Source organism: Carassius carassius, chromosome 24, assembly GCF_963082965.1.
Source record: "Carassius carassius chromosome 24, fCarCar2.1, whole genome shotgun sequence".
Lineage (NCBI taxonomy): Eukaryota > Metazoa > Chordata > Actinopteri > Cypriniformes > Cyprinidae > Carassius > Carassius carassius.
Genome location: NC_081778.1, coordinates 14,076,452 through 14,102,238, shown reverse-complemented (window position 1 = coordinate 14,102,238; position 25,787 = coordinate 14,076,452). Strand labels below are relative to the sequence as shown.

At 34.5% G+C, this 25,787-nt stretch overlaps 1 protein-coding gene across 1 annotated transcript in view; it reads left to right on the top strand.

Moving 5' to 3' along the window:
• Positions 1-25,787, top strand: part of LOC132102863 (collagen alpha-1(XIV) chain-like) — a 100,375-nt gene that overhangs the window by 53,966 nt on the left and 20,622 nt on the right. Inside the window, exons 24-35 of the mRNA XM_059507556.1 lie at positions 1,968-2,114; positions 3,417-3,491; positions 5,479-5,618; positions 7,597-7,720; positions 11,149-11,292; positions 11,450-11,614; positions 13,342-13,380; positions 14,511-14,649; positions 15,992-16,134; positions 16,473-16,582; positions 24,317-24,475; positions 25,171-25,248. Of these exons, the coding sequence (XP_059363539.1) occupies positions 1,968-2,114; positions 3,417-3,491; positions 5,479-5,618; positions 7,597-7,720; positions 11,149-11,292; positions 11,450-11,614; positions 13,342-13,380; positions 14,511-14,649; positions 15,992-16,134; positions 16,473-16,582; positions 24,317-24,475; positions 25,171-25,248 (1,463 nt within the window). The remainder of the gene's footprint in view (positions 1-1,967; positions 2,115-3,416; positions 3,492-5,478; positions 5,619-7,596; positions 7,721-11,148; positions 11,293-11,449; positions 11,615-13,341; positions 13,381-14,510; positions 14,650-15,991; positions 16,135-16,472; positions 16,583-24,316; positions 24,476-25,170; positions 25,249-25,787) is intronic.

The following is a 25,787-nucleotide window of genomic DNA, read 5'->3' as shown; positions in this document are numbered from 1 at the left end:
CTTAATAATAATAAGAAATGTTTCTTGAACACCAAATCAGCATATTAGAATGAAGGTTCATGTGACACTAAAGACTGGAGTAATGGCATTACAGAAATAAATTACATTTCAAATTGTATTCAAAAATAAAACAGAAAATAGAAAATATTCTTTAAAATTGTAGCAATCTAGCACAATTTTACTGTTTTTACTGTATTTTGATCACATAAATGCAGCCTTGGTTAGCGTAAGAGTCTTCTTTAAAAAATACAAAAATTAAAAATAAAATAAAAAAAATTCCAGACCTGTAACTTTTAAATGATAATAAACATACTGAATAAATAAATAAATAAATAAAAACACAAATTTTGTTGTTGTTGTGTTTTTAAGAGGTTATGTTAACAAGTCTAGGTAGGGTGAAAAAAATCTAACTTAGAAATTCTTTCAAACTTTTAATATATTATATAATATAATATACGTAATATAATATAATATAATATAATATAATATAATATAATATAATATAATATAATATAATATAATATAATATAATATAATATAATATAATATAATATAATATAATATAATATAATATAATAATTTAGTTTAAAGATCTTGCAATCTGTTTTACCAAATAAGGAAGATTTTTGTTAAAGCAGTGGAGAAAAAAGTTGCAATTGAAGATTACCCTGTAATCATGGTAAACTATGCCTACAAAAAATATATCAAAACTACTGCTGCTTTCCTTTTGGCGTTCTTCTTGTCAAATAATGTCCAAACTTTGGTAACCAGCAGGAACAGTGGATTCGTTATTTGCCATTTACTCGTAGGGAGAATTTGGCTGTGGAATTTCAGCCAGATGTATGACTCTTCTGCACCGAGCGCTCGTGGTGAAGTGAAGCGTTCCTGCGTGCAGATGTGAGGAAGGGGAGGAACTGTCCTGCTTGTGCCAGAGATGTGACTGGACTGAGAAGTGCAGTCTGTTGAAACAAATGCTTAAGGGAGGATAGGTGTTTAGTGAGCCGAGCCGGAGCGCTTGCCACCTACTTTTCCATAGAGCGGGAATGTAATAGGCAAATGCCGCATCCCATTGTTTGATCAGCTCCGCAATCAAATCATGTCTGAGCAAGGGAATATTGTTGATCTTATTATGGCATTCCAATTTTTGCAGTCCACATTATCATTAGAAAATGCAAAGAAAATGGCTTAATAAATCAAATTTTTGGCAATAATGCTTCTGAACAGCCCAGCCGGTTATATTCCCCATGGACACAGCTGTTTAATGGCAGACAAATTAAGATGTATGAACCAAGTCAAGCTGGATATTAATGTCTGCCATCACAAACAAAATAAAGAGATATGTAGAAAAAGAGAAAATCAGAAAGAAAAACAGTTGGCGTCAGCGAGAACACCTTCACATTTAGAAAGAAAAGAAAGTGAAAAGAATGAAAATATTGGTTTCTTTTCATTTAAACCGAGCTTGGGTTGCTTATCATGGTTCACCCATTTCCCTGCAGTCTTCAGCCTCCGATTAAAACAATTAAAGACCTCTCCTTTGAACTCTATGGGCTGAATACAAGGTTTACTCTTCCTGAGCTCAAACACTGATCATTTTCTCAGCTTTGGAAAATAATTACAGCTGTTAAGGTGATAAATAGCAGTTCTGCTGCCTTGTACCCTAGGATTTGAGGATCGCATTCCCTAAAACATGATTTACTGATAGTTCCTTTCATTTAAACGACCAGTTTGTGAGCAATAACACATGCCTGTTAAAAATAACAACACTTTGGCGAGCTGCTGTGGTGCCACTTCTGTCATTTCCAACTTCAGGCTTCGTTTATGAGGACTTGAATGGTACTGTCTGATTAATTAGCACAATAGTTTGCTGGAGAAAGCTTTTGTGATTGCATTTTATTTGACTTTGATTGTTGCTTGAATGCCAATCCTGCTGTTTTAACTTTTTTTTATTATTATTATTATTTGCGCAGACGGTCAGAAACAGGAAGTGAGGGTCGGTGGTGGTGCATCTAGAGAGTGTTTCTTCAACCTTTCCCCCGACACCCAGTACAAGATCAGCGTCTACAGTCTTTTACAGGACACAGAGGGTCCAGCCGTCACCACAATGGCATCCACTGGTAAAAACAATCTGATAACTATATATTTTACATGGCAATAATAACTATATACTTTCAATCAGGGTGCACACCATATTAAATTGTGAATGAATATAAGACTGTGAAGGATCGGTTCTATGTTTGTCTATCCTATCATAACCTTGTTTTTAGTCATGTTAGATTAAATATGGGCATCTGTCCTTAATAAGATTTACTGGGGTGTTAAATAGGGTCAGATGCTAAATCTCCCTGGGGACTTTTAGGCAACAATAAAACACCTGAAGGCGACTTGGTTTGCTGCCTTTGAGTGACAAACTGTGTTGCCAGAACAGACTTTGTATAGCAGAAATTATTATTATTTAGGAGATTTGCCACCAGTGTTATATAGAATGTGTGGAAGCCTGTTTATGCAATGGAATGAAAATAATAATAATAATAATAATAATAATATATATATATATATATATATATATATATATAATAATATATATATATATCAACTATATATCGCAAAATTCACAGATATCTGACTTTTTTTCTCTTAACTACAGTACAAGTTAACATCTTGCAGTTTGACTCTTGAAAAAACAAACAGATGTTACAATGCCGCAATTACTTTTTCTTTTTTTTTGTAGCAGACATGGGGTTCCATGAGACTGACTGAAGCATTCTTAAACACAAAAATAATACAAAATATAAAAAATAATAACATTTTAACAGCTGAAAACCGAATTGCCATTCGTTGTCAATACGTGGCCTCATCAAATTTATCAGCATTCTTTGATCATAATTCTACACTGGTGAAAAAAAAAAAATCGTAATTAATTATTTGATCTCGTTTCCTAAATATTTTTAAAACATGAAAAATGTGCTATCTTCATTGGCAAAGTCTTGTTTTCTCAGTTTAGCTGAATTCACCCAATATATTAAATATGACATATATTTGTATGCATGTTTAGATAGTTATACTGAAAAACTCAATAAACATAAAAATAATGATTAAGAGCATATTTGTGCAGTTTATGGGGATTTTACACTGTACAAGTGTCAGTGTATATAACACACAAGTTAGCGTGTCAATTAGGCGGTAGAAACACTTCAATGATACAGGTCATTTCCAGTGCTTGAAGTGAAGACAACATCCTCCCTTGACCACATACACTCAGTCACTGCCTGAGAAACAGACTGAACCACCATTGGTAGAGCAGTGTGTCCTATTTCTTTTACAATTTCCGTTGAGATCACAAATCTGATTGTGTGTGTATTAAAGGGTAGACAGCCAGGCCCTGCTCTGGTTTATGTGTTGTTTTGTTGTTTCTGCAGCTCCAGCACCCACCCAGCCACCGACCGCACCACCCACCTCGATCCCTCCTCCCACCATCCCCCCAGCCAAAGAAGGTAGGACACCAGTGTGAGGAAAATTGGCCTGTCTGCCATCGTTTTTCCCTGTTTGCTGGCCATGTCCCTATGTGTTGTGTGACCTTTCACTAACATACATCTCTGCTGACAGCTAACCTTTACTTAGTCTCGGAGCCACTCCGCACTCAATAAATATGTCTGAGTCTTCCCAAAACATCTGATAAAAGCACACAGAACTTATTTAACCTCCTTATATAGATCTTTTTGATTTCAAACTTTATAGTGGATATATTGTCTGGCAGAAAGCTTATGGTGTTTTTAATGTATCCTAAAGTAAGACCTGAATAATTTCTTTATTTGTTATTTTTAGATGGCTTTATCTCTGGGCCTTTGGATAGTCGCCCGAATGCTTTGCCCTGCATGTTACACATTACTCTTATTGAGGTCAGGTCACATGGTAAAAAGTGAAACATTTATTACCTTAGAGAGGTCATGAAATCAAAAGGAGAGTTTTGTGACTTTTTTAAGTACGTGTTTAGCTCTTGGACAATAGCGTGATATATCTCACGAACTTGCTGTTTTAATAAGCAATGAGTCAGCGCAAGAAAGAAATTAGGGTTTTTATGTCTAATGAGGCTGTTTACTTAAATGATTAGGTCAGAGTTGTTCATTTAATACACTTTGTACTAAATGTTCAGAAGCATGAGGTTAGTCAGATTTCTTGAAATATTTGTTTCATTGCATAGTTCCTGTGGCTCAGTGGTAAAGCATTGTGCAAAATGCAAAAGGTTGTAGGTTTGATTCCCAGGGAACACATGTTAGCCTGAATGCACTGTAAGTCACTTTGGATAAAAGCGTCTGCTAAATGCATAAATTTAATTTCACGATCATCAATGCAACATTTTTTGTATGTAAAATAGACAGTAATATTGTAACTATTTTCTGTTTAATGTATTTTACAATGCAATTTATTTAAAATATATCTAAAATATTTTCTAATATTATACATTTTCTGTCACCAATTTAACGCATCCCTGCTAAAATATATAATAAAATAATAATTCTTATTTTGAAAAATAATAATAATAATAATATGAATAATAATGTTTATTATGAGTATGCCATTGAATCACATTTCTTTATAATTCAGAGTTGTTCATTACCGAAACAACCCATTTATCTCTTTGTTCTGAATCAGATTGACAAACTGAATGAGCTGTCCCAATTTGTACAGTAATGAGATTTGCCAGTTCTTTCAAGTTGTTAACGAGCACAATGCCTGATTCTTTTAGTTTATTCCCAAACGACGTGGTAGTCGTGTTCAGTGCCATTCTTGTTCAGACTCAAAACAGCGACTCATCAACCAATAAAAACCTCTAAATACTTTTGATTGTGCTAGTAAGACTTTTGAGGTTACGCCTTTATTTGAAGGCGACAATATTACAGTGCAATCCCACAATTAAATTCTAGTAATAATAAATAACAACATGTACTAAGTTAAGTACTTAACTACAGGGTTAAGGTTAGGGTTAGGGTTTGTTGCTTGTTTGTTGCTCAGCTATGCATAATTTTCAGTTATTACTGTAGTAAGTATGTAGAATTTAGCACTTTAAAATAAATGAATCATATATGTAACATCAGCCTTAAAATTTATTTCATTAATATAATCTAATTTATTGAGATTGATTCAGACACCAATTAATATTTTTGACTTGAATAAAACCAGTTAGATGCTAGTACATAAAGCTCATTTTTAGGTTACTGAGAGTGTGTTCAGCCCTAAATCCTGCTAAGCCACAGTCTGGCGGAGTATAGCAGAGGTATCTGGGAATTAATTAAGCCTCCTTGTTTTATCCAGCTAGCTGTGATGGAGATCCTGTCAGTGAGAAAGGGAAGTGTTTGGAATCATTTGACATCTGTTGTACTGCAGCGCTTGCACAGTAATGAGAATTTCTTATTTTAGCTAGTGATTTTTCACCTGCTTCCTCTCTCTCTCTTGCTCTGTCTTTATAACGTTCTCTCGAAGTTTGCAAAGCAGCCAAGGCAGACCTGGCCTTCCTTGTAGATGGCTCCTGGAGTATCGGAGATGACAACTTTCAGAAGATTATCCGTTTCCTATACAGCACAACTGGTGCACTTGATGTGATTGGCCCCGAGGGAACACAGGTATGATGCGCGTGATATATTTGTCAAATTCAGTCTACTTCATATTGTTTTTATTTGTTTACATTGTATAACATTCCTAACATTGTTATGAAATAATTGTCATCCTGAGCTAAAAGCAAAACTGTAAGCCCAAGATGTAGATTAGTTTTTTTCTTCATTGGATTCTCTGCTGTGAATGAGTGTCATCAGCATGAAGGTTCAAACAACATCACAATAATTCACAAGTAATCCACACGACACATCATTCAAAATTATGTGAAGTGAAAAAGCTGTGTGTTTGTAAGAAGCAAACCCATCAATAAATTTTTTACTTCAAACAAATTGCTTCTAACTGAAAATATAAGTCCTGTATCCATAATATCACTTTCTCCTTTGGAAATTTGTGGATTAATTGTGGATTATTGTGATGTATTTATCAACTGTTTGAACTCTTTCATTTCATTAATATGATATTATCTGCAAGTACAGTTTTTTAAAATATGCTTTTAAGATTTTGCATACACAAGTACACATTCAGTATTCAAAAAACGTAAGCACACTTATTCACAATGAACAGATATGTGTTAAAATGTTATACAGACCATAGACCATTAAAAATATAGTAGGAGTAGAGCCTATTACAAATTTGCAGAGTCATGCATTCCACGTGGACGCTACAGTATGAAAAGCTCTGCTTTTGAATTTATAATTTGCTTCAAAAAGGTTTTTTGCTTCTCTCAAAGATATTTTTTGGAATGAGGCATCATGAGAATAGCTATTCTGGGATAGAGACCACACTTCCAAGCATTTAACCCAGTAGCCTGAGAGAGCATTTGATAAAAATAGCTTTGTGTAGACTTGTCAGTCCAGGATTCAGAAGATCTTTATCACAACCCATCAGTAGCTTTAGGGATCACTGCAGTGGACCTACCACAGGGGATGTGAAAACAGGAGAATAAGCACGTTTCAAGGGCAGGAGCTAAAGTAAACAGAGGAACACAGATACAACATCATCTTCTTTTACACACAGATGTTTGCGTTCTGTTGTCTGTTGTAGGCCTTGTAGAAATGTTTGACTTGGCTCAAACTGGCTCAACATCAGCAAACTCTCATGCATGATGACATGGCTTCTGTGTCTCTCTCTTTTAGAGTGTGGCCTAGTGGTTAAAGTTCTGAGCTGGTAAATGCAAGGTTTTAGGTTTAAGCTGAGCAAAACACTTTCAGGTAAAAAATGAACCAGGGATTGAGGCAAAAATGACACTAAATTTTTTAAGAAATGTGGTGGGAAAAAAACCTCCATAGTCAATTTCTATGAGGTCATGTTTTTTTATTTTCAGTTATCTAGCATTTGATATATATAATATACACTATTGTTCAAGAGTTTGGGTCTCTTTTTTAATAAATGAATACTTTTCAGTAATACTTTTTGAAAACACTAGAAATGTATTTTTGAGCAACAAATCAGCTTATTATTAATGAGTTTTTAAAGGACCGTGTGGAAAACAGGGAATGTATTTTAAACTGTATTTTGTTCACTGTACTGTATTTTCCTTGGCAACCACTGGGTGAGAGACTTCTTTTTAAAAACAAAAACAAAATATCAACTGACCTCAAACTTTTGAATGGTTAAGGGTATTTTTGAGCTATTTATCCTATACACTTAAGTGATACTTTCAAATAATTGATTGAGTTTCAATTTAGTACATTTGATATTAACTCTAAATATAATACAAAATAACACACTACAGTTAAAATTATAATAAAACAACTTACATGCTTTAGTATGGTAGTTAAAATAAGTGAACTTCTTTAAAGCACAATAAAAGATTATTAAAATATTTATTGATTTAAATTGATTTAAACTGTACAGAAGTATGTAAAAAAATACAAAATGCAAGTACCAAAATGCCCTTTAAAATCAATTCCAGGGGGCAATTGGTTCTGACATTGATATACTGTTGCTTTAAATGGCTGCTAACTTACTTTCTACAACTGACAGGTGGCCATTGTTCAGTTCAGTGATGACGCCAGGACTGAGTTCAAGCTCAGCTCCTACAGCGATAAGGAGTCTCTGCTGGACGCCGTGCAACGCATCACCTACAAGGGAGGAAACACCAAGACAGGCATGTATCTCCATCCTCAGAGTCAATTAAACGGCTATCTATCTATAACCTTTTTATTGTTAGCTCATTCTGTTTAATTTTTTTATCCATATGTTGTTTGGTCATTCTGTTGTTTGTTTTATACTCTATGTCTGTCTTGTCTTACCTGGTCTGGTCTGCTTTACATTACAATCTTTGATTTTCAGTAGTCGTGGCCTAATGGTTAGAGTTCGAGTCAGACTTCTAGCCCAAAGGTTATGGGTTCGAGTGTCTGTACTCCCTGTGTGTACTCACTACTGTGTGCACTTGGATGGGTTAAATGCAGAGCACAAATTCAGAGTATGGGACACCATATTTGGCTACATGTCACGTCACTTTCCAAATTAATTACTTTAAGTATGTTTAGATATTTAAACTGGAAAACCTGACATAAACACTGATAAAGAATTTTTGGTAGCACTTTATTTTACAGTCCTGTTCATCATGTACATACTATGTACTTATTATAGTAATTACAATAACTATGTAATAACTAGGTACTAACCCTGAACCTACCCCATGTAGTTACCTTGTACTACCAGAACTTTCTTAGATAAATACACTGTAAGTACACTATAAGTACATGTTAGTACACATACTGTAAAATAAAGTGAATCCGAATTTTTAATCTGACGGTAAATTTAAACATTCATATCCAAGAAGACAGAGATCAAAGTTCTCCTCTAATATCCAAAATGGTTTTCCTGGTGAACAGCATGCTGGTCCACCAGGTAGATCTGGATCAGATTATCACTAACCAGCATACACCAACTTCTACTGCACCAATTTGGCAAATTCATGCTGGTCTTTGAGCAGTGAAATCTCCTTGTAATCTGTGTCCAGACAAACATTCTTTATTAAGGTCCTGTTTAAGAAGACCTAGACCAAGAACTTAATAGTATGAGTCAGAAAAGTAGCATGGCTCCAGCTAAGTGAGCATCAGAGCAGCACAAAGTGTCCCTGCGCTTGTTTTCGCACTGACTTGCTGCAAGTCTTTGTTCTAAAATGAATCACCTTTCATTCTACTTGGTGAAGGAATGGCAGCCCCCACCTCACACACACACACACACACACACACAAATGTCCCCGTATAAGGTATATTCTCCATGGCAGTGAGCCCCCCGTCAGTCGGTGGGCGGCAGATGCTGTGCCTCACTGGTGAGAGCAGATACATGTCTGTGGACATGTGTGATCTAGGTATTATGAGCCCAGTGCATTTATCCATCCTGGCTTTAGCGGGCTGCTCATTTGAAACATGAGCATGACTTATTTTCTGAGGGTATTAGGGCTAATCCCTCGCCTGCATTTCCCTACATTCATATGCAGAGGATGAGGTGAGGATCAAAGTGATTGGCCTCATTCAACGTGTTTAAACTTGGAAAAAGAAGTCAATTCTGAGTATTTAGACCGTCTGTATGTTTCTCGGAAATTCAGAAAATATTTAAATGGGATGATATTGTTTTGTAGTTCAGTTTTCAGAGAATTGTGTTTTTAGAGTTTTTACCTGATGGGATGATACTTCCTGTCAGTCAGTCAGCAGTGCTTTTGCCTCCGTCAGTTCAAGGCCACAATCTGCAGTCTAAATTATTTTGTTCTCATCTGTTATTAAAAAAAAAAAAACTCACACATCAAATGGTGCTGCCGCCTGCTTCCTTAGTTGGAATCCGTCATTTTTCTCCCTCTGACAGGAGCTGAAGAAAAGCCAGAAAGAGAAACAGGCAGCTTCAGGAGTCATTCAAGCAAAGCCACAAGGCCCCCTTGTTCAATTCGTCGCAATATATCGCCAAAGTGCAGCATCTCAGACGCCGTCCATATTTTATTCAGAGTACAGCTTTTGTGAGGGGATTGTGTCTAATACTCGCTGATCCAGGGGAACCTGAGAAGTTTCTGAGAGATTAGAGATGCAAATTAGAAATGAGCAGCCCGGCTGATGTCTGGCAGCCGCAGTGCCAAGTTGGTGATAATGGTAAAATACTGAAATGGGGCAGTGCAGCTTGTTAGATCGCACAGTTCAGGTCTTTGAAAATTCATTTCATCAGGAGTCTGACTTTGTTTTGCTCTGTTCTAAATACTTGGCACTTTGTGAGCTTCAAAATAGTAGGTGAGACCGATGTTGATTTTTGTAACCCAACCAGGTGCAAATTAAAGTTTAAGTGCTCATGTAAAGCATACACAAAATAGAAAATGTTAATTAATGACAAAAGTTGTTCAGCTGTGCAAACAAACAACTAAATGTCCTAGTCTGGCACAAGTTGTGTAATCAGTATTTTTTATAATTAATATCAATATTTAAATTTTTTATTAAATTTAAATATATCTAACTGTGAAAATATTTATAACTAATAAAAAGTATTTTATTTACTTTGACATTATTTATTTATTTATTTATTTTTATGAGTAAATAATGTATCATAATGTATTGTTAACATATAATTTGACACAAATTCTATACTATTATTTTATTTATTAAAAATAATTGTTTATATAATTGTTTTAAGGCCTTTTTATCATTTAAATAACCACTAGGGAAACTTTTTATGGTTTTTCTTTTACTCATTTGTGTTAAACAACGTAGTAACCATTCCCTCTTACACTCTTTTCATAAATTTTGTTTGTCAGGTTGTATAATTTATCCCAGGCTCCAAAACCTATGTGCATAATAAAACTATTTAACTTCTTTTTAAATATTTGTTTTGATAAAGAAAAGTAAAAAAGAAAAAGTTTCCTTCAAATCACCTTATTAAATCTTTGTGGGATGTTTACCATTTGTCTGCCAACTCAGAATCAGAATTAGCTTTATTCGCCAAGTCTGTGCAAACACACAAGGAATTTGTTGCATTTTTATAGGATGTACATACATGCATACATACATATATGACATGAGAACAGAAAGGACAATTAAATAAGTAAGAGTAAAGAAAATAAATTAAAATAATAATAACTCTTCTATCCAACCCGACACTCTCCCCTAAGTTAAACTAACAGTCGGGTAATTTTAACAACCTCATAGTGTCCTGGCAGAATTATACTACCAATCATGGCATTTTCTGTTTTGCATATTTTTTTAGACTTGATAGTTTGAGCCATGTTCGCCGAAGTATCAGAAACCATTCGTCACTGCAGCTACATTTTATCAACATTTCAAGGAAATCATTTTTGAATTCACACTTTTCAGTAGTTATTTATTGTCAAAGGTTTTGTTCTTTCACCCCATTGATCATTATTCCAGCTCTCTGCAGGTACTGGCTTGAAGGTACCGGCTTTCAACAAAATATGTCTCTCTGGCAAATGCAAATCACGCTGTCAGGATGCAAGTTCCTGTAAAATCCATCACTTTTTGTCAGTGAAGTGGTGTAAATCCTGCTCTTGGCGTGAGGCAGTAACAAAAATGTTTGTGACTCTTGATTCAGGTCGAGCCATTAAGCATGTGAAGGATGCCATCTTTGCTGAGGACGCGGGCGCAAGGAGGGGCATTCCTAAAGTGTTGGTAGTGCTCACTGACGGACGATCTCAGGATGATGTCAACAAGATCTCTAAAGAAATGCAGATGGAGGGTGAGTGAGCTGAATGATCCAGTTACATTGAATCTAAAAATAAGCATTATAAACAACAGCTTTAGAAAAACACCAACTGTCTAGTGGTTTGGTTTTACTGTTAAAAATAGAACTTTAAAAGCTGTGATAAAAGTAATGTTTTCTTGTTTCACTATAGGCTATATAATTTTTGCCATTGGCTTCGCTGATGCTGACTATGGAGAGCTGGTGAACATTGCCAGCAAACCTAGCGAGAGACATGTGTTCTTTGTGGATGATCTGGATGCCTTCAAGAAAATTGAAGAACAGCTCATAACTTTTGTTTGTGAGGCTGCAACTGCCAGTACGTCCCTTTGAGAATCTTCCTCTTGCATGTTGCTGTGTCATGTGGTATATCATGTGGCTTTTAAGCAATATGCTTAGACATGCTACACAATAAGAATATTAAAGGGTTAGTTCAGCTGAGAATTAAAATCCGTCCATGATCTACTCACCCTCGGAGCATCCTAGGTGTATGTGACTTTCTTCTTTTAGAATAATCCAATCCAAGTTATATAAAAAATTGTCCTTGCTTTTCCAAGCCTTTCAATGGGGGTAAGCGGGTGTTTGTTGTCAACAGTTCAGAAGACGTGAAATAAAGTGCGCACATCTGTAATAAAATGTCCCTCAAACGGCTCTGGGGAGTGAATAAAGACCCCCTTTAGCGAATCCATGCATTTTTGTAAGATAAATATCCAGATTTCAAACATAATACACACTTTTTTTCTCACTTCTGCTGACTGTTAGGAACCGGAAGACGTGCAGTAGATGATGGAAGATGCATGCGTCACACATGCACCTCTGGGAAATGTAGGAGAGAAAGAAACAAAGTTTCCTTATTTTAGCAAAAGAAAACCCAGTCTCCTCTTGACTTATTTTGAAATCCTCCGTCATTTTTCTTTAAAAAAATTTTGTTTTGTGCTTCTAATTTGTGACCTGCGTTTTGTTTTGTTCTCTCTCCGTGCTCGTCACTAAACATGCAGCGCTGACGAACTACAGCATCCGGCTGCACGTCTTCCAGTTTCCAACAGTCAGCAGAAGTGAGAAAAAAGTGTTTATTATGTTTGAAATCTGGATACCCAGGAGCCATGTGAGGGGCGTTTTTATTACAGATGCGCGCACTTATTTCACATCTGTTGACAACACACACACGCTTACCCTCATTGAAAGGCTTGGAAGAGCAAAGACCATTTTTAATATAATTCTGATTGGATTATTCTGACAGAAGAAAGTCACATACACCTAGGATGCTTTGAGGGTGAGTAGAAGATGGGCAAATTTTCATTCTTGGGTGAACTAACCCTTTAAAGTCGCCAATTTTCAATTTTCACTGAAATTTTTATTAAGTGCCTGACTAAACAGAATGTTGCTGTGCAACTGAATGGATCATACAGTGTCTAAATTTGAGAACAGCTAAGATGCTGTATTGACCAATCAGAAACCAGAACTGTCTTTTACAAGTATTGTTATACTTTCAAGACGTTCTGATTTGTTTGAAACCCTAATTTCCAATAATAAGTGTTTTTTTATCATGTTTATGTAGTATTTCTGGCTTGTAGCTGGATAGACTACAACATTAAGTCATTGCATTCAACCATCCCAGTTTTGAGAGTTTCCACATCTCAAAATCTACAATTAATATATAGAACCAAGTCAAAGCACATGTTAGTATGTCACAATGTTGTGGATGAGACAAGTCTTTGGAATAATCTGATTGGTCAAAAAAAAATTTTTTATAATGACCTCTAAACAATGTGATTGATCGGTGACCTTGGCATGTTTGCAAGTTTACTTTTGTCTCAGATAAAAATAAGTAAGCAATGACTTAAATTGCAGGGTAATTACCTTTGTATTATTTCTTTGCTTTGGATATGTTATTTGCTCTTCTGTTCTCTGAAATCATCCCTTGAGACTCGAGCTTATGTCAAGTCTAAAATACAATTTTGAAATTAATTGCTGGTAAATGGCCTCGGAACAAAAAAAAAAAATTAATTAATAGGTTTTGCACCTCTTCTTTTTATTCTTTTACAGCTTGCCCCTCGATGTTAATGAGCGGGAACACTTTAGCTGGTAAGACAACAATAAATGCTCTTGCTTCACACTAACCTCTCCATCATTGTGCTGGGTAGGAGGATAGGATCTAAGGATTTATTTGAAGAATTAGTTCTATTCATCTATTGTCAGTATTTAACAACCCCTTTTAATTAATTAGGACCAGTGAGTTGTGTTATTCACACCATAATCTAGATCTGGAAGAAAAAAGAAAAACACACTTAATTTTCCTTTACACGGCCTGTCTTTCACTGAATGGACAAACATACCCACTCCAAACTCACACTGGTGGCTGAGCTGTTGTTGCCGTTTCAACAAACTTTTTGCCATAGCTAATGTTTACACTTTTAAATGAAAATATACGATTTAGGATAGACAATTTATATTATAAATATGTATTGTATGTATCTATCTATTTATTTATTTATTTATTTAATTTTGTATGATATAATAATATATTCATAATTAATATATTTGTAATATTTATAATTAATGTATAATGTAAAATATTAAACTGCCATAGGAAAGTCTTTAACATAGCAAAACCGACTTTAAGACTTTAAAAATGCAGGTCGCTGAATTAATCACTCATTCTCTTTTTTTAAATGTATACATTGCTTACATTTGATGTACATACATTACTCTCTAAATATTTGGGATTAGAAAGTTTTTTTAGTTTTATAAATTATTTTATTATGCAAGGATGAATTAAATGGATCAAAAGTGACAAGTAAGACTTTAAGATTGTAAAAAAAAAAAAAAGTTGTTCTTTTGAACTTTCTGTTAATCAAAGAATCCTGGAAAAAGAAATCTTTCTTGAGCACCAAACAAGCATACTAGAATGGTTTCTGAAGGATCATGTAACTCAGAAGACTGGCGTACTAACATGAATATATATATATATACACACACACACACACACACACATTTATATATACATTTATATATATTTATATATACAAAAATAAATTAGTTTTAAATTTCAATATTTTACAATATTACTGTTTTCTTCTTGATCAAACAAATGCACTTTTGGTGAGCATAAGAAACTAAACAAAAAAAACAAACAAAAAAAAACCTTACAGACCTTTAAACAGTACTGTTTCATTAGATTAGCATGCTTGACATTTATCTGTTATCCTTCGCAGGTTTTCGTATGATGGAGATGTTTGGTTTGGTCGAGAAGCACTACAGCAGTGTGCAAGGTGTCTCAATGGAGCCTGGGACTTTCAACAGCTACCCCTGCTACCGGTTGCACATGGACGCCCTCGTCTCCCAGCCTACCAGGTGTGTGTGTGTGTGTGCAGTGTTTCTGTATGTGAGAAAGTGTACCACCATGCTCAACTGAAATCTCTGAAATGAGAAAAATATGTGTTAGCAGGAACATGTCACCTGTCAAATCAAAACCATTATACCGATCAAGTGTAATCAAATCTAGATGAAGTGGTTTCAGTGAGCAAGAACAGATTAGTCCCTCACTTAAATGCAAAATAAAGAGCTATTGGGCTTCTGTGCCTGATCCCAGTGCACTGACCCTCCTCCTCCTGTCTAGCATGCGATAATATTTAGATTACGCTTCACTTTCCTGTGCTCAGGGGGAATATTGTTATTACAGTGGAGGGTTTCAGCACGAGGGTCTCCTCTCCTGTAAATCTCTCAAACTGCAGCCTCACTTTAACTCACACTCAGGCAGCTGGGAATTACTACAACACTGTTATTATGATCATCTCATCTGTGATTATGAGAAAGGCCAAAGACCCACAGGCTAATGGTGGAGCTCTGGATTCAGTTCACATTTGCTCTTCAGAGGAAAGTGCTCATGTAGAAGATCTGCTTTTCTGGCTGTGCAGTTTATTTTGCAGTATTCAACCATAATTGTTTCTTTTCATACTTATGTAATATTGATCTGTGTTTATTTTAGTTAGTTTCGTTTTATTTTATTAAATTTCAGTTTCTGCATTGTGTTATACTTCAATGATAGCTTTGTTTTGACTGTTCTACAGCATTTATTCATTGTGGGTTGCATTGAAGTGGTTTGAGCAATATATATATATATATATATATATATATATATATATATATATATAAACGAGAAGTTGCGAAGTTCTCAAATGGCTGGATATATCACAGATTTAGATCTTATAGCCTTTTGTTAATGGTTTTTTTAGTACCAGAACTATTCTCATAACTGTGTGTAATTTGAATTAATAATAATAATAAAAAATAAAATAAAATCTTATATCTAGATAAACTGTTCAGTACGGACTCTGTACATAACATGCAGAAAAAAAGACTTATTCATTTGTTGCCACGTTTGATTATTTTGTCCTGTTTTAGGTCAGTTGTGGCCATGTTGTACTAATTCGTTCTATGATTAAACTAAAACAAGGAAACAAATTTACACTATTTAATACTACTATTAATACTGTTTATAAATAACACTATTTATCTAAAACAAGGAAACATGATGACCATGATATCTTCTTCTTCCATGAAAACCGCTTTCCTTTCACGTGTCATGTGTAGGGCTTTGTAATAAAATAAAATAAAATAAAATAAAAAGTAACAGCTCGCTTCAGTTCGATATTTCAAGCATGGTGTGAAGGAGTTTGCATATGTATGTTGACAGGTATCTGCATCCAGAAGGCCTTCCCTCTGACTACACTATATCTATGCTGTTCCGCATACTGCCGGAAACTCCACAGGAACCTTTTGCATTATGGGAAATCCTTGACAAAAACAATGAGCCACTGGTGGGCATTATCCTGGATAGTGAGTATCACTCTTCTTTTTTTTTCACCCAACATAAAATCTTTCATCCTTAATAATAATTAATTATTTTATAATGATTTCAATTGATTAAATAATTCCTACTGTATATTTTTAAGATAACACACAAAAAAACAAAAAACATAATGTAGCTAAAACCAAAATTCAGCCTGTGACATGTTAATTTTGCGTACTGCTGGACATAAGGAGTACATATTTGATTAAGTCTACACTTGATGTCCTATATAAAATCTTAGTCCAGTTGAGAACTCGCTGATTTAAAAGATCTACAGTAAAACCCTTTTGTCTCTTTGTTCTTGTTTTTTTTTGTCTGTCTTCAGACGGAGGGAAAACATTAACCTTCTTCAATTCGGACTACAAGGGAGAATTTCAAACGGTGACTTTCGACGGAAGTGAAATTAAGAAGATTTTCTATGGAAGTTTCCATAAGGTCAGTTTTTCTTCCATTTATGATCCAGCTATGACTATGATTACAGAAACTATACTGTCATTTGTGTTTCGCTCTCATGGTTGAGGCTTTCTTTTTCTTGTTAGGAAATTCATGATTTAAGTCGGACTTTGGAAATGCTTGAATTACCGTAACCAAAGTTGAAGTTAATTCATGCTATGACCATTCATGCGCCAACTGACCAAATACAGCTGAATACACTTATTTTCCTTCATAAAGTTACCTCATTTTCTTTATAGTTGTGCCTTGACTGTCAGAACCGAATATCGCTCGTAAGAGAATTTAAATTTTTTTTTAACGTCATATGAAATTGAAGTTCATGGGATTTACAGAAGCTTCACAATGTTTAAACAGCAAATCGGTTAGTCACTGTAGCAACAAAACTCTACTGACCTTCAGATATCTACGGATCCTACGCACATGACATGCAAGAAAAAATATTAGGCTAAATTGTGTGCACTGTGTGTTGTTCCCTCAGTGTACTAAAACATGCACACGATTACTATTGTGTTCACTCGATTTATAAATTGTGCGCACAATTTCCTAATTCGTTGGCATGATTAGCTAAATTGTGCATACGAATTAGCAAATTGCGGGAACGCAATAGTAAATCGAGGGAACGCAATAGTTATCGTGTGCACGATTTAGTACATTGAGGGAACTAATTATTAAATCGTGCGCAGAATTTATGCATGTCATGTGCGGGGCTCCGTAGATTTCATCTCTAGATTTCATTGTTTTTATTTTTTGATCTCACACATCTTTTTGGGGGAAAAGATAATCTGCGTTAAAAACTTTATAATGTATTGGCATATTAATATACGTATACCAGTTTTAAATGCAACACTAAATTTGGAAGTGATGCTGTCATTCATGGTTCTAAAATGTCCACCGGGGAATTTCAATGATTATTTCACCCAGGCCATGCACTACAGAGCTCTGACGGTATGAAAACGGTTTATGATAGCCCTGTCCTGTTCATTTTCTGTATTCTTTCTTCACATCCGTGCTAGTGAACAGCTCTCTATCACTCTTCCGCCCTCCAGTAGTTTTGAGAGGCTGCCTGATGTATTCCAAGGCTCTGTGTGTTGCTCGTCTGGTTATAATTCCCTTTTCCTGCCAAGTGTGTTCTGCCTTTGAGTGCCTGACAAGCCTTCCACAGCCTTTGATGCAGTGGCGTGTGTGTTTATGAGCGAGTATTCTCCTGCCATCACTTATGATGTGTTTGTAGGGTAATCCCTCTTGGCAGAACTCGTCAAGATTAGAGTCTGTGAGTAATACAGATTACTTCTGCACTGTCTCCACTCCGCATTCTGAATTAATAAATAAATCTCTGCCTGTCTCATCTAAATGGTGGGGAATCAGCAGGATTTAGACACTTTTATTGACATATTTTACCTTTTTTATTCATATTTTTTGATTACTTGTTCAATAGTTTTCTAAAGACAACTTTTATACTTTTATACAGCTGCAAATGGGTCATTCTCAGATTATGATGACAGACATGTCTCTTGACATTTTTGAGTCAAAAAAAATTGTCAAATAGCCAAGAAACTCCATATTATTAATATAAAATTTACATAAATGAATCGGTCAAGTTGCTTTTCATCTGCTATACAACTTAATGTTAAACTTTACTATGAATTTTATAAACCTGTATTTTGATAATACAAAAAAAAATTCTAGAAAGTTCAAATGTGCATATGGTGAATTTTCCCTCTAGGCTGAAGAAGTTATTCACAATTGTTCATATTTGGTTAATTTGTAATTGATCTAATTTTTATGTATTTCATTAATTACAGTATTAATTATATTAATGACATTATTAATTTTATTTAAATTTTTTCATTTAAAAAATGTTACTTGTAATATCATATTTTAATATCATATAAGATGCTTTTACATTGCTAAATGTTCATTTGAAAGATTTCCAGTACAAAAAAAGGCTTAATGATGTAATTAAATTATTTATTTTTGATCAATTAGTGTGTTTTTAGATTTATAAATTTATCTTTTTTTATGAAAACACACTCTTTTTCATTTGTGAAATAAAATTTAATAATAATAATAATAATAATAATAATACAATTAAATTATACTTATTAATACTGTTCAAATTAACATTAACCACCACTTTTATGGGAGAAAACTGAATTAAATTCAACATTTCAAAATCTGTGAATCAGAAAATGTGCATTGTTTGAGAATGACCCACATATGTAATATGAAAATTAAACACAAAGAGTGCTCAACAGAGCGACAAACACAAACTAACGCTGATGATACACTGATCTACTTTTTGAGCAATGATGTCTTTAACGGGCAACAAGGTGAGACAAAGGGCCCAAGACCAATCTATAGTATACAAATGGAAATTTGCTACCCATTCTCAATGGGAAAGTGCCCAAGCAACATTGCTCATAAAAAAAGTTGCCCCGTGTATCATCAGCCTAAGACATGCTACATTAATTTATCTCTATTTGCATTTAAGTGAGCGCTCAGTGCACGACTAATATAATCTGCTTTATAGAGCGCAACTACAGCATTGAGTTGGCATTGTTTCTTTTTAGAGTCGCTAATGAGCTTCGTATTCGGGGCTCATGGCCAAAGCTGAGAGTTTATCTGGCCACAGCTGAATCTGATTTCCCCAATGTAAACCCTTTTTGCATGGCAGTCACTGTCCTCAATACCACTGACCCCAAGAAGCACACAGTTGGCTTTCAGAGATCCTGATGATTTGAGCAGAGGGTCTAGGACTCTCGTCGTAAAAACACCCCATTCCTCTCAACCATGACTTATTCCACACTTTCTAAAACCAGTGCTCAACGGTCAGTGTTGGGAAGGTTACTTTGGAAATGTAATCGGTTACAGATTACAAGTTACCCTATTTAAAATGTAATAGTAGTGTAACTTTTTCAATTACTTTATTAAAGTAATGTAACTGATTACTTTTGATTACTTTTTGATTACTTTTAAAAATCTCTAATAAATGTTTATTTGCAACCGTTAGTCAACATTTACACTATGCAAGTTTAACCTTAAAGTAGAGCTCAATACTGTCAGACTTTCACCATCCTTCATCACTTGAATTAAGATGATCAAATTTGAACATCCACCACACAATCAGACTTTAGTTCTGCATTTTACTTTAAGATTGATCTGAAGTTCAAAGCAAATTTAAAATCATAAGAAATTGTTTAGTGAAATTTTTTTTGAAACCAAATCTTTGCATAGTTACAGGAAACACTGCTTCTAAAAATAGTTTGGAAAGAAAAAGTTAATTAAAAAATAATAAATAAAAGCATATACATCAACTCAAATATGTTATATCTAATAAGCATACATCCTATTATAAGTACTAAAATCCTGAAACATTGCTGCTCTTTGTATATGATGATAGTTTTCTCAAAACAAGTTAAATGCTCATGAAATGATTCATGATAGAGATTGTGTTTATGTGTTCATGTACTAATATATCGAGACGGCAGAGGTTGAAAACACTGCGAGCTTCAGTAGGCCTATGTATAGTAAATGAAACCGCAAGTCTGCATCAATTTCCATGAGGGGTGGACTGGGAAAAAAAATTTCAGACCAGGAAATCTCTAACTCATACAAACAAATTCATGGACAACACTATTTTTTGTATGGACCTGACATAAAAAAGGTTTAAATCTTTAGTTTGGGGACATGCAAAATAATTAAAAATTCTCTGCTGAACTGCACCTTCACTTCCATTTTTCTTTTCAGTCTCTTTATTTTGCCCTGTTATCCATCTCTCTCATGACTTTAATACTCAAGATTTAACAAAACTATACTTTCTAAATTGCCTACATGTCAAAATGAGTGCATCATTTCAATATATTTATAGAAAAATCCTAATTCATGAGTCATGTTTTTCCCTCACACAAATTTACCATGCTTTTATTATATAAAAGTACATTAACCTTGTTTTATTTATTTGCAAATGGATTACCATTTGTATTTGTTTTTAAATAAATAAATTTGTAAAATAATTTTTAATTTGTGGCATGGTGTATTGTGTGCTTTGTGGCAATAGTAACCTTTGTCTCTGGATTTATAGCAAAATATTAAAACATACATTTTCGTAAGGGTTGTGTAGTTGTCTGTCGTAGCTTCCCCTAAACCTATAATAAAATCTCATTATTTTTCAGCTTAATTACTACTGCAACATTACAATAGATAATAATGATGTCGTTTATGCAGTATTTTGAGTGAGTGTGATCAATGTGCTGTTGCTCCTTGACTAAGTGAACAAATACAAAACTACAATAGCATCTTTACAGATGAAACTGACCTGCACTGCAAACCCTGAACAGTAGTTTTGCTTCTCTGCTCCAGCTGTGCGCTACAGTCCACTCCGGTCTCTCTCTCTTGCATTAATTACTCTGAGTCTGATCCAAAACGTTCGGCGGAGGCGCGGAAAGCGTGCGCGCCCAACCATTGCCAGTCACAACTAACCGATCCATGAATTATTAGAGATGTAATTATCGAATGGCAGATTCGGAAATGATCGCTTTAGTACAGTACATTCGGCAGGCAATTATACAATAATAATATTAAAATAGCGGGACAAATCGTCTGCCAGGCCACCGGGAATTGTCCCGGTTCTCCAGATGTCCGGTCCGCGCCTGTTTTCCACAGACATGCAGAACGTGCAGGATTCATAATGTCTTTTGCGGCTTAATATTCATAGACACTACTCCATGCTTTGATTCAAGTGTACTGACCTACTTTTGATTTATTTGTCCAAAATGTGGCATATTCTGTCCGCGTTAGGCAATAGCAATCCCGTTTTTATGACTGGATTCTACGAACCAGACTATGTTTCTGCATCGTGGAAATTATAGGGCCGTGTGTCTCAGAAGAAATCATTTAAATCTGTATGTGTATGTGTGAAATGTAATCCCCTTTGTAATCTTTAAAAATTTCATAAGTAACTGTAATTTAATTACTCACTTTTTCTTAGTAACTGTAACTGATTAAAGTTACATTTATTTTGTAATTAAATTACGTAATGCCGTTACATGTAACTAGTTACTCCCCAGCACTGTCAACGCTTGTAATTTTGCAAGGTGGTGAGAGGAAGTCATGTGGATATTGTTACTCTTCAGATATTTCAGTGGCTCATCTTATGGGTGTTATTTGGGACTGTTCTGTACTTTCATGCTGCTCCTGTGCATTTAGATTCAAGGTGGGAACTGTATTGAACACATTTGGAGGAAGCGCTGACAAAAGCAGTTTGTACCTGAGCGAGACAGTGCTACTCTGACAACACTTGTTCATAAACAGCATAGGTCATGAAGAAATATAAAGATACATGTTATAAATAATGTGTAATCTCATTCATAATGTTTTTTGGTCACATACTAGCTTTGTAGATCTTTTTACATCTACAACAAAAACAGAGACATCCATCCCTCCCCATTTGGTTCATTTAAAAATGTCATTGGTATTAGATTATTTAATATTTGTGTGAATGAGTATTTGTGGGAAACATCATTACAATTTATTTTACTATAATATGATAAATTGTTTTGATATGATATTGAACCATCTTAGTTTTTTTTCTAGAATTGTCTTTTATTATCTTATTATTTTATTGACTATTATTATCATACTATTACTATTATCTTACTATACTATTATTATCATTAAATCCAATTCAGGTTTGTAAAGTGAAAATATACTGTATGGTAAGGTAATACCTAGATATTGCCATCAGCTTTCATTGAGAGAAAAAAAAACAATCAATGAGTTTTATCAAAATAATAATAATAATAATTTTGTTAACCAGCAAAAACCGAAGCAGCAATAAATAAATAAAATAAAATAAAATAAATTTTATGGCTTTAAAGGCTTGTTTCCTCTGACCTAATAAATATTAACAAACGGTGAAATCATACACAGTGTAAATGTCAGTATACACAGTATATATATGTAATGTCCAAATGATACAAAGTTGAGAAAAAAAATTAAGCAGTTGTTTTTTGTCTTGTATTGCTTAAATGTATTATCAAATTATTATAGTATTATCAAATTATTAAATATTAAATACACACACAGTATAAAACTTACCATGTTTTTTGCTATTTTTTATTTATATTTTAAAAAAAAGGGAAAACAAGACAAAATACAGATAAAAAAAAAAACAATCTCTGTGTGAAATGAGCCAGTTCATCATGTTGGAAACAGAATTATCCTGAAAGCGATCAGGAGGCAGATGTGAGCATCAGCGGCTGAGCTAAAACAGCGGCGATGCTGACCTCTCATTCTCATTTGCCACTCTTTCTTAGCAGATCATCATTACCACCACCAGACCAGTTCAGACACACTCATAAATACTCTCAGGATAAACAGTCGCAGCACATGGACCCGTCCCTGCCTAAATGGCATGTCACTGCTGCAGCTGTACAATAATTGCCTTTCAGTGCAGAAACACCTGCTGCTCAGAAAATGGAAGGTGATATTCAATATGAAAATGCTTATTTACCAAAACACAAGCATACCACCTCCCAGACTTAACCAAATTGCATCTGTCTCAGCCTGTTTTTCTACACTGATAGAGAAATTTAATTTCTGAGCATTGAACAGCCTCCCTTCATAATGCTTTATAATTGACGTTAATGTGAGATTTTACAATAATGAGCTTGGTCTGAGTCTGTTATCAGCCCGCTTGCCTGCCAGCGCACTCGCACTTACAATTCATTTCAATTCAACTCAAATTTTCAGTCAGGAAAATTTAGTTTTAGACTCCAAATCCATTACCAGGCGTCGTGTGCTGTCTCATACTGAAATCGAATCTGACATACAAAATATGAACTTTTGCTAACTCCATATGAGCTTATCTTTTAGTTTTGGTGGTTGTTATGGACAATCACAGTTCTCTTACCTGACTGACTGCAGTGATTGACAATAAATGTGTAGAGAAAGAAAACGGCAAGCTTGATTTGGTTTTCATTGGTGTGCATTAGTGAACTTAAATGTCTGTAAGACTCGAAGTCTCAGATTGAAATTGAGAACTTAGAAAAACATGTTAACACTTACAATAAGGTTCCATTTGTTAACATTAGCTAACTACATACATTAGTCAACATAGAAAAATACTAAAGCATTTATTAATCTTAATGTTGATTCTTAAAGTTGAACAGTTGAACAAGATGAATAAATACTGTAACAAATGTGTTGCTCATTGTTAGTTAATGTTAAAGTTAAAGCATTATGTTAAATGTTAATGTTAAAGCATTAAATATAGGTAACAAATGGAACCTTATTGTAAAGTGTTACGAAAGCGTCTTTTGAAATTAATCTTTTGTACTATCATATTTTTAGACAAAACTGACTTTTTTTATTGTGTTACTATCATTTTTGATACATCAAAGTTATTTTTTGATCATTACGTTTTTATATAATTTGCATTACATGTAAAATCTTTGAATAATTTCTGTTCATTTAAATTAAATATACTGTATGATAAAATTCATAACCATGATTGAAATCAATATACCTCAAAAACAACTATATAAAATTAAAATTAAGTGTCTCAAATGTGTAAAAACACAGAATAGTTGCCCAATCCTCAATTCCTTATAATTAAGTTCATAAAATGTACAAAATAATTTTGCATTTTACTCATTTGGTGGTCGATTGGTTGGCCGAATTATTATCAGATCTGATGACACAATACTATCTCACCAGCTTCATGTGGCCATCAGCAAAACCGCTGCTAAAGTGGTGATCGACTGCAAAACGGTGGGAGAGAAATCCATCAATGCTGCAGGGAACATCACCATTGATGGAGTGGAGGTACTGGGACGCATGGTCCGCTCGCGTGGAAGGAGAGCTAACTCAGCGCCGGTAAGACCACAGTCATTCAGCCTCAATCTTAAAAGACGAGACTTGCCCAGGCCTGAAAGAATCATTTGAGCCCATAACAGGACCATCTTTTGTCTGATACAGACACAAAGAACTCAGTATACAAATAGGGAGTGTTTCTGAGGAGAATTTAAGATGGTCTTAAACTCTAAGGCCTTTGAAAGCACAATAATGGTCTCAGATTCACCCTTATAATGATTTAGTGGAATTTAAAGCATAGCCATTTGGTCCAAGATGGTAATACAGACTTTATGCCTTTCGGTTTTTCCATCAGAATGTGTGGATCATTTTGTCTAATTGTGTTGGAGTGCGTCTGATTTTATTCTTCTAAGAGGCTGCCGGCACAACTGATGAGACTAATTGTCTTTGTAATTCTGCTAGTAGGGGTTGTAATTTGAGTTTGTATGGTGCAACAGTTTAAAAACTTTTTGAATCAGTCATTCAGCCCAAACAAATAATCAGACGCATCTCAAATATGACTGTTAATAAATGCATGAAGTTTCTGCTTATTTAGATTTTGTTCATCCTCAACAATGATCCCCTGTAATTTGTTTAGACTTCATAAAATGATTGTTTTGATAAGATTTGTAATGCATTTGTTGTTAAATGAGTGATTAGTGTTCAACAACCTTGTATTTTTGCTCTGTTTGTGTTTGTTTTTATGATCCTGTCCACAGTTTCAGCTCCAGATGTTTGACATAGTCTGCAGTACATCATGGGCCAGTCGGGATAAGTGCTGTGAGCTTCCAGGCTTGGTAAGAGCTGACCAGTCGGTATTTTATACAATATATTCGTTTTATACAATCAGCATTTTTTTTGTATAAGCCACACTCTAATCAGCTTACATTAATACTGCAGTTCTGTCACTGGTGAAATATCTGACTTTTAACCCTTAAATACCAATCAGCCCCCACACTTAGTGTTTGTAATCACTTTAGAATTGATTATTGATGTACTAATTTGTGTAACAAGCATTAAACCTTTTTAACTACTGCAACCTTATCTGGGGAACATCATCACCCTGGGCGTCTTTCCACCACTTTTTGTCATGGCTAAAATTAAATAGCTTTATGAAATAGTTTGGAGCAGGAATGTATCTAATAAAGGTTCAACAAACAAAAGTGAAATACATCCACTGGCATGCTACAAACTTGGTTTATTAAAATAAAGAGATATATGATGGTGGATTTGAACCTCAGGCCAACAGCACTGACCCACTGATTTATCCTCTGCATCAAAATCTCTAGATTGATACTATTTATAAGCTTAACCATATATTTGATTGAGACATAAT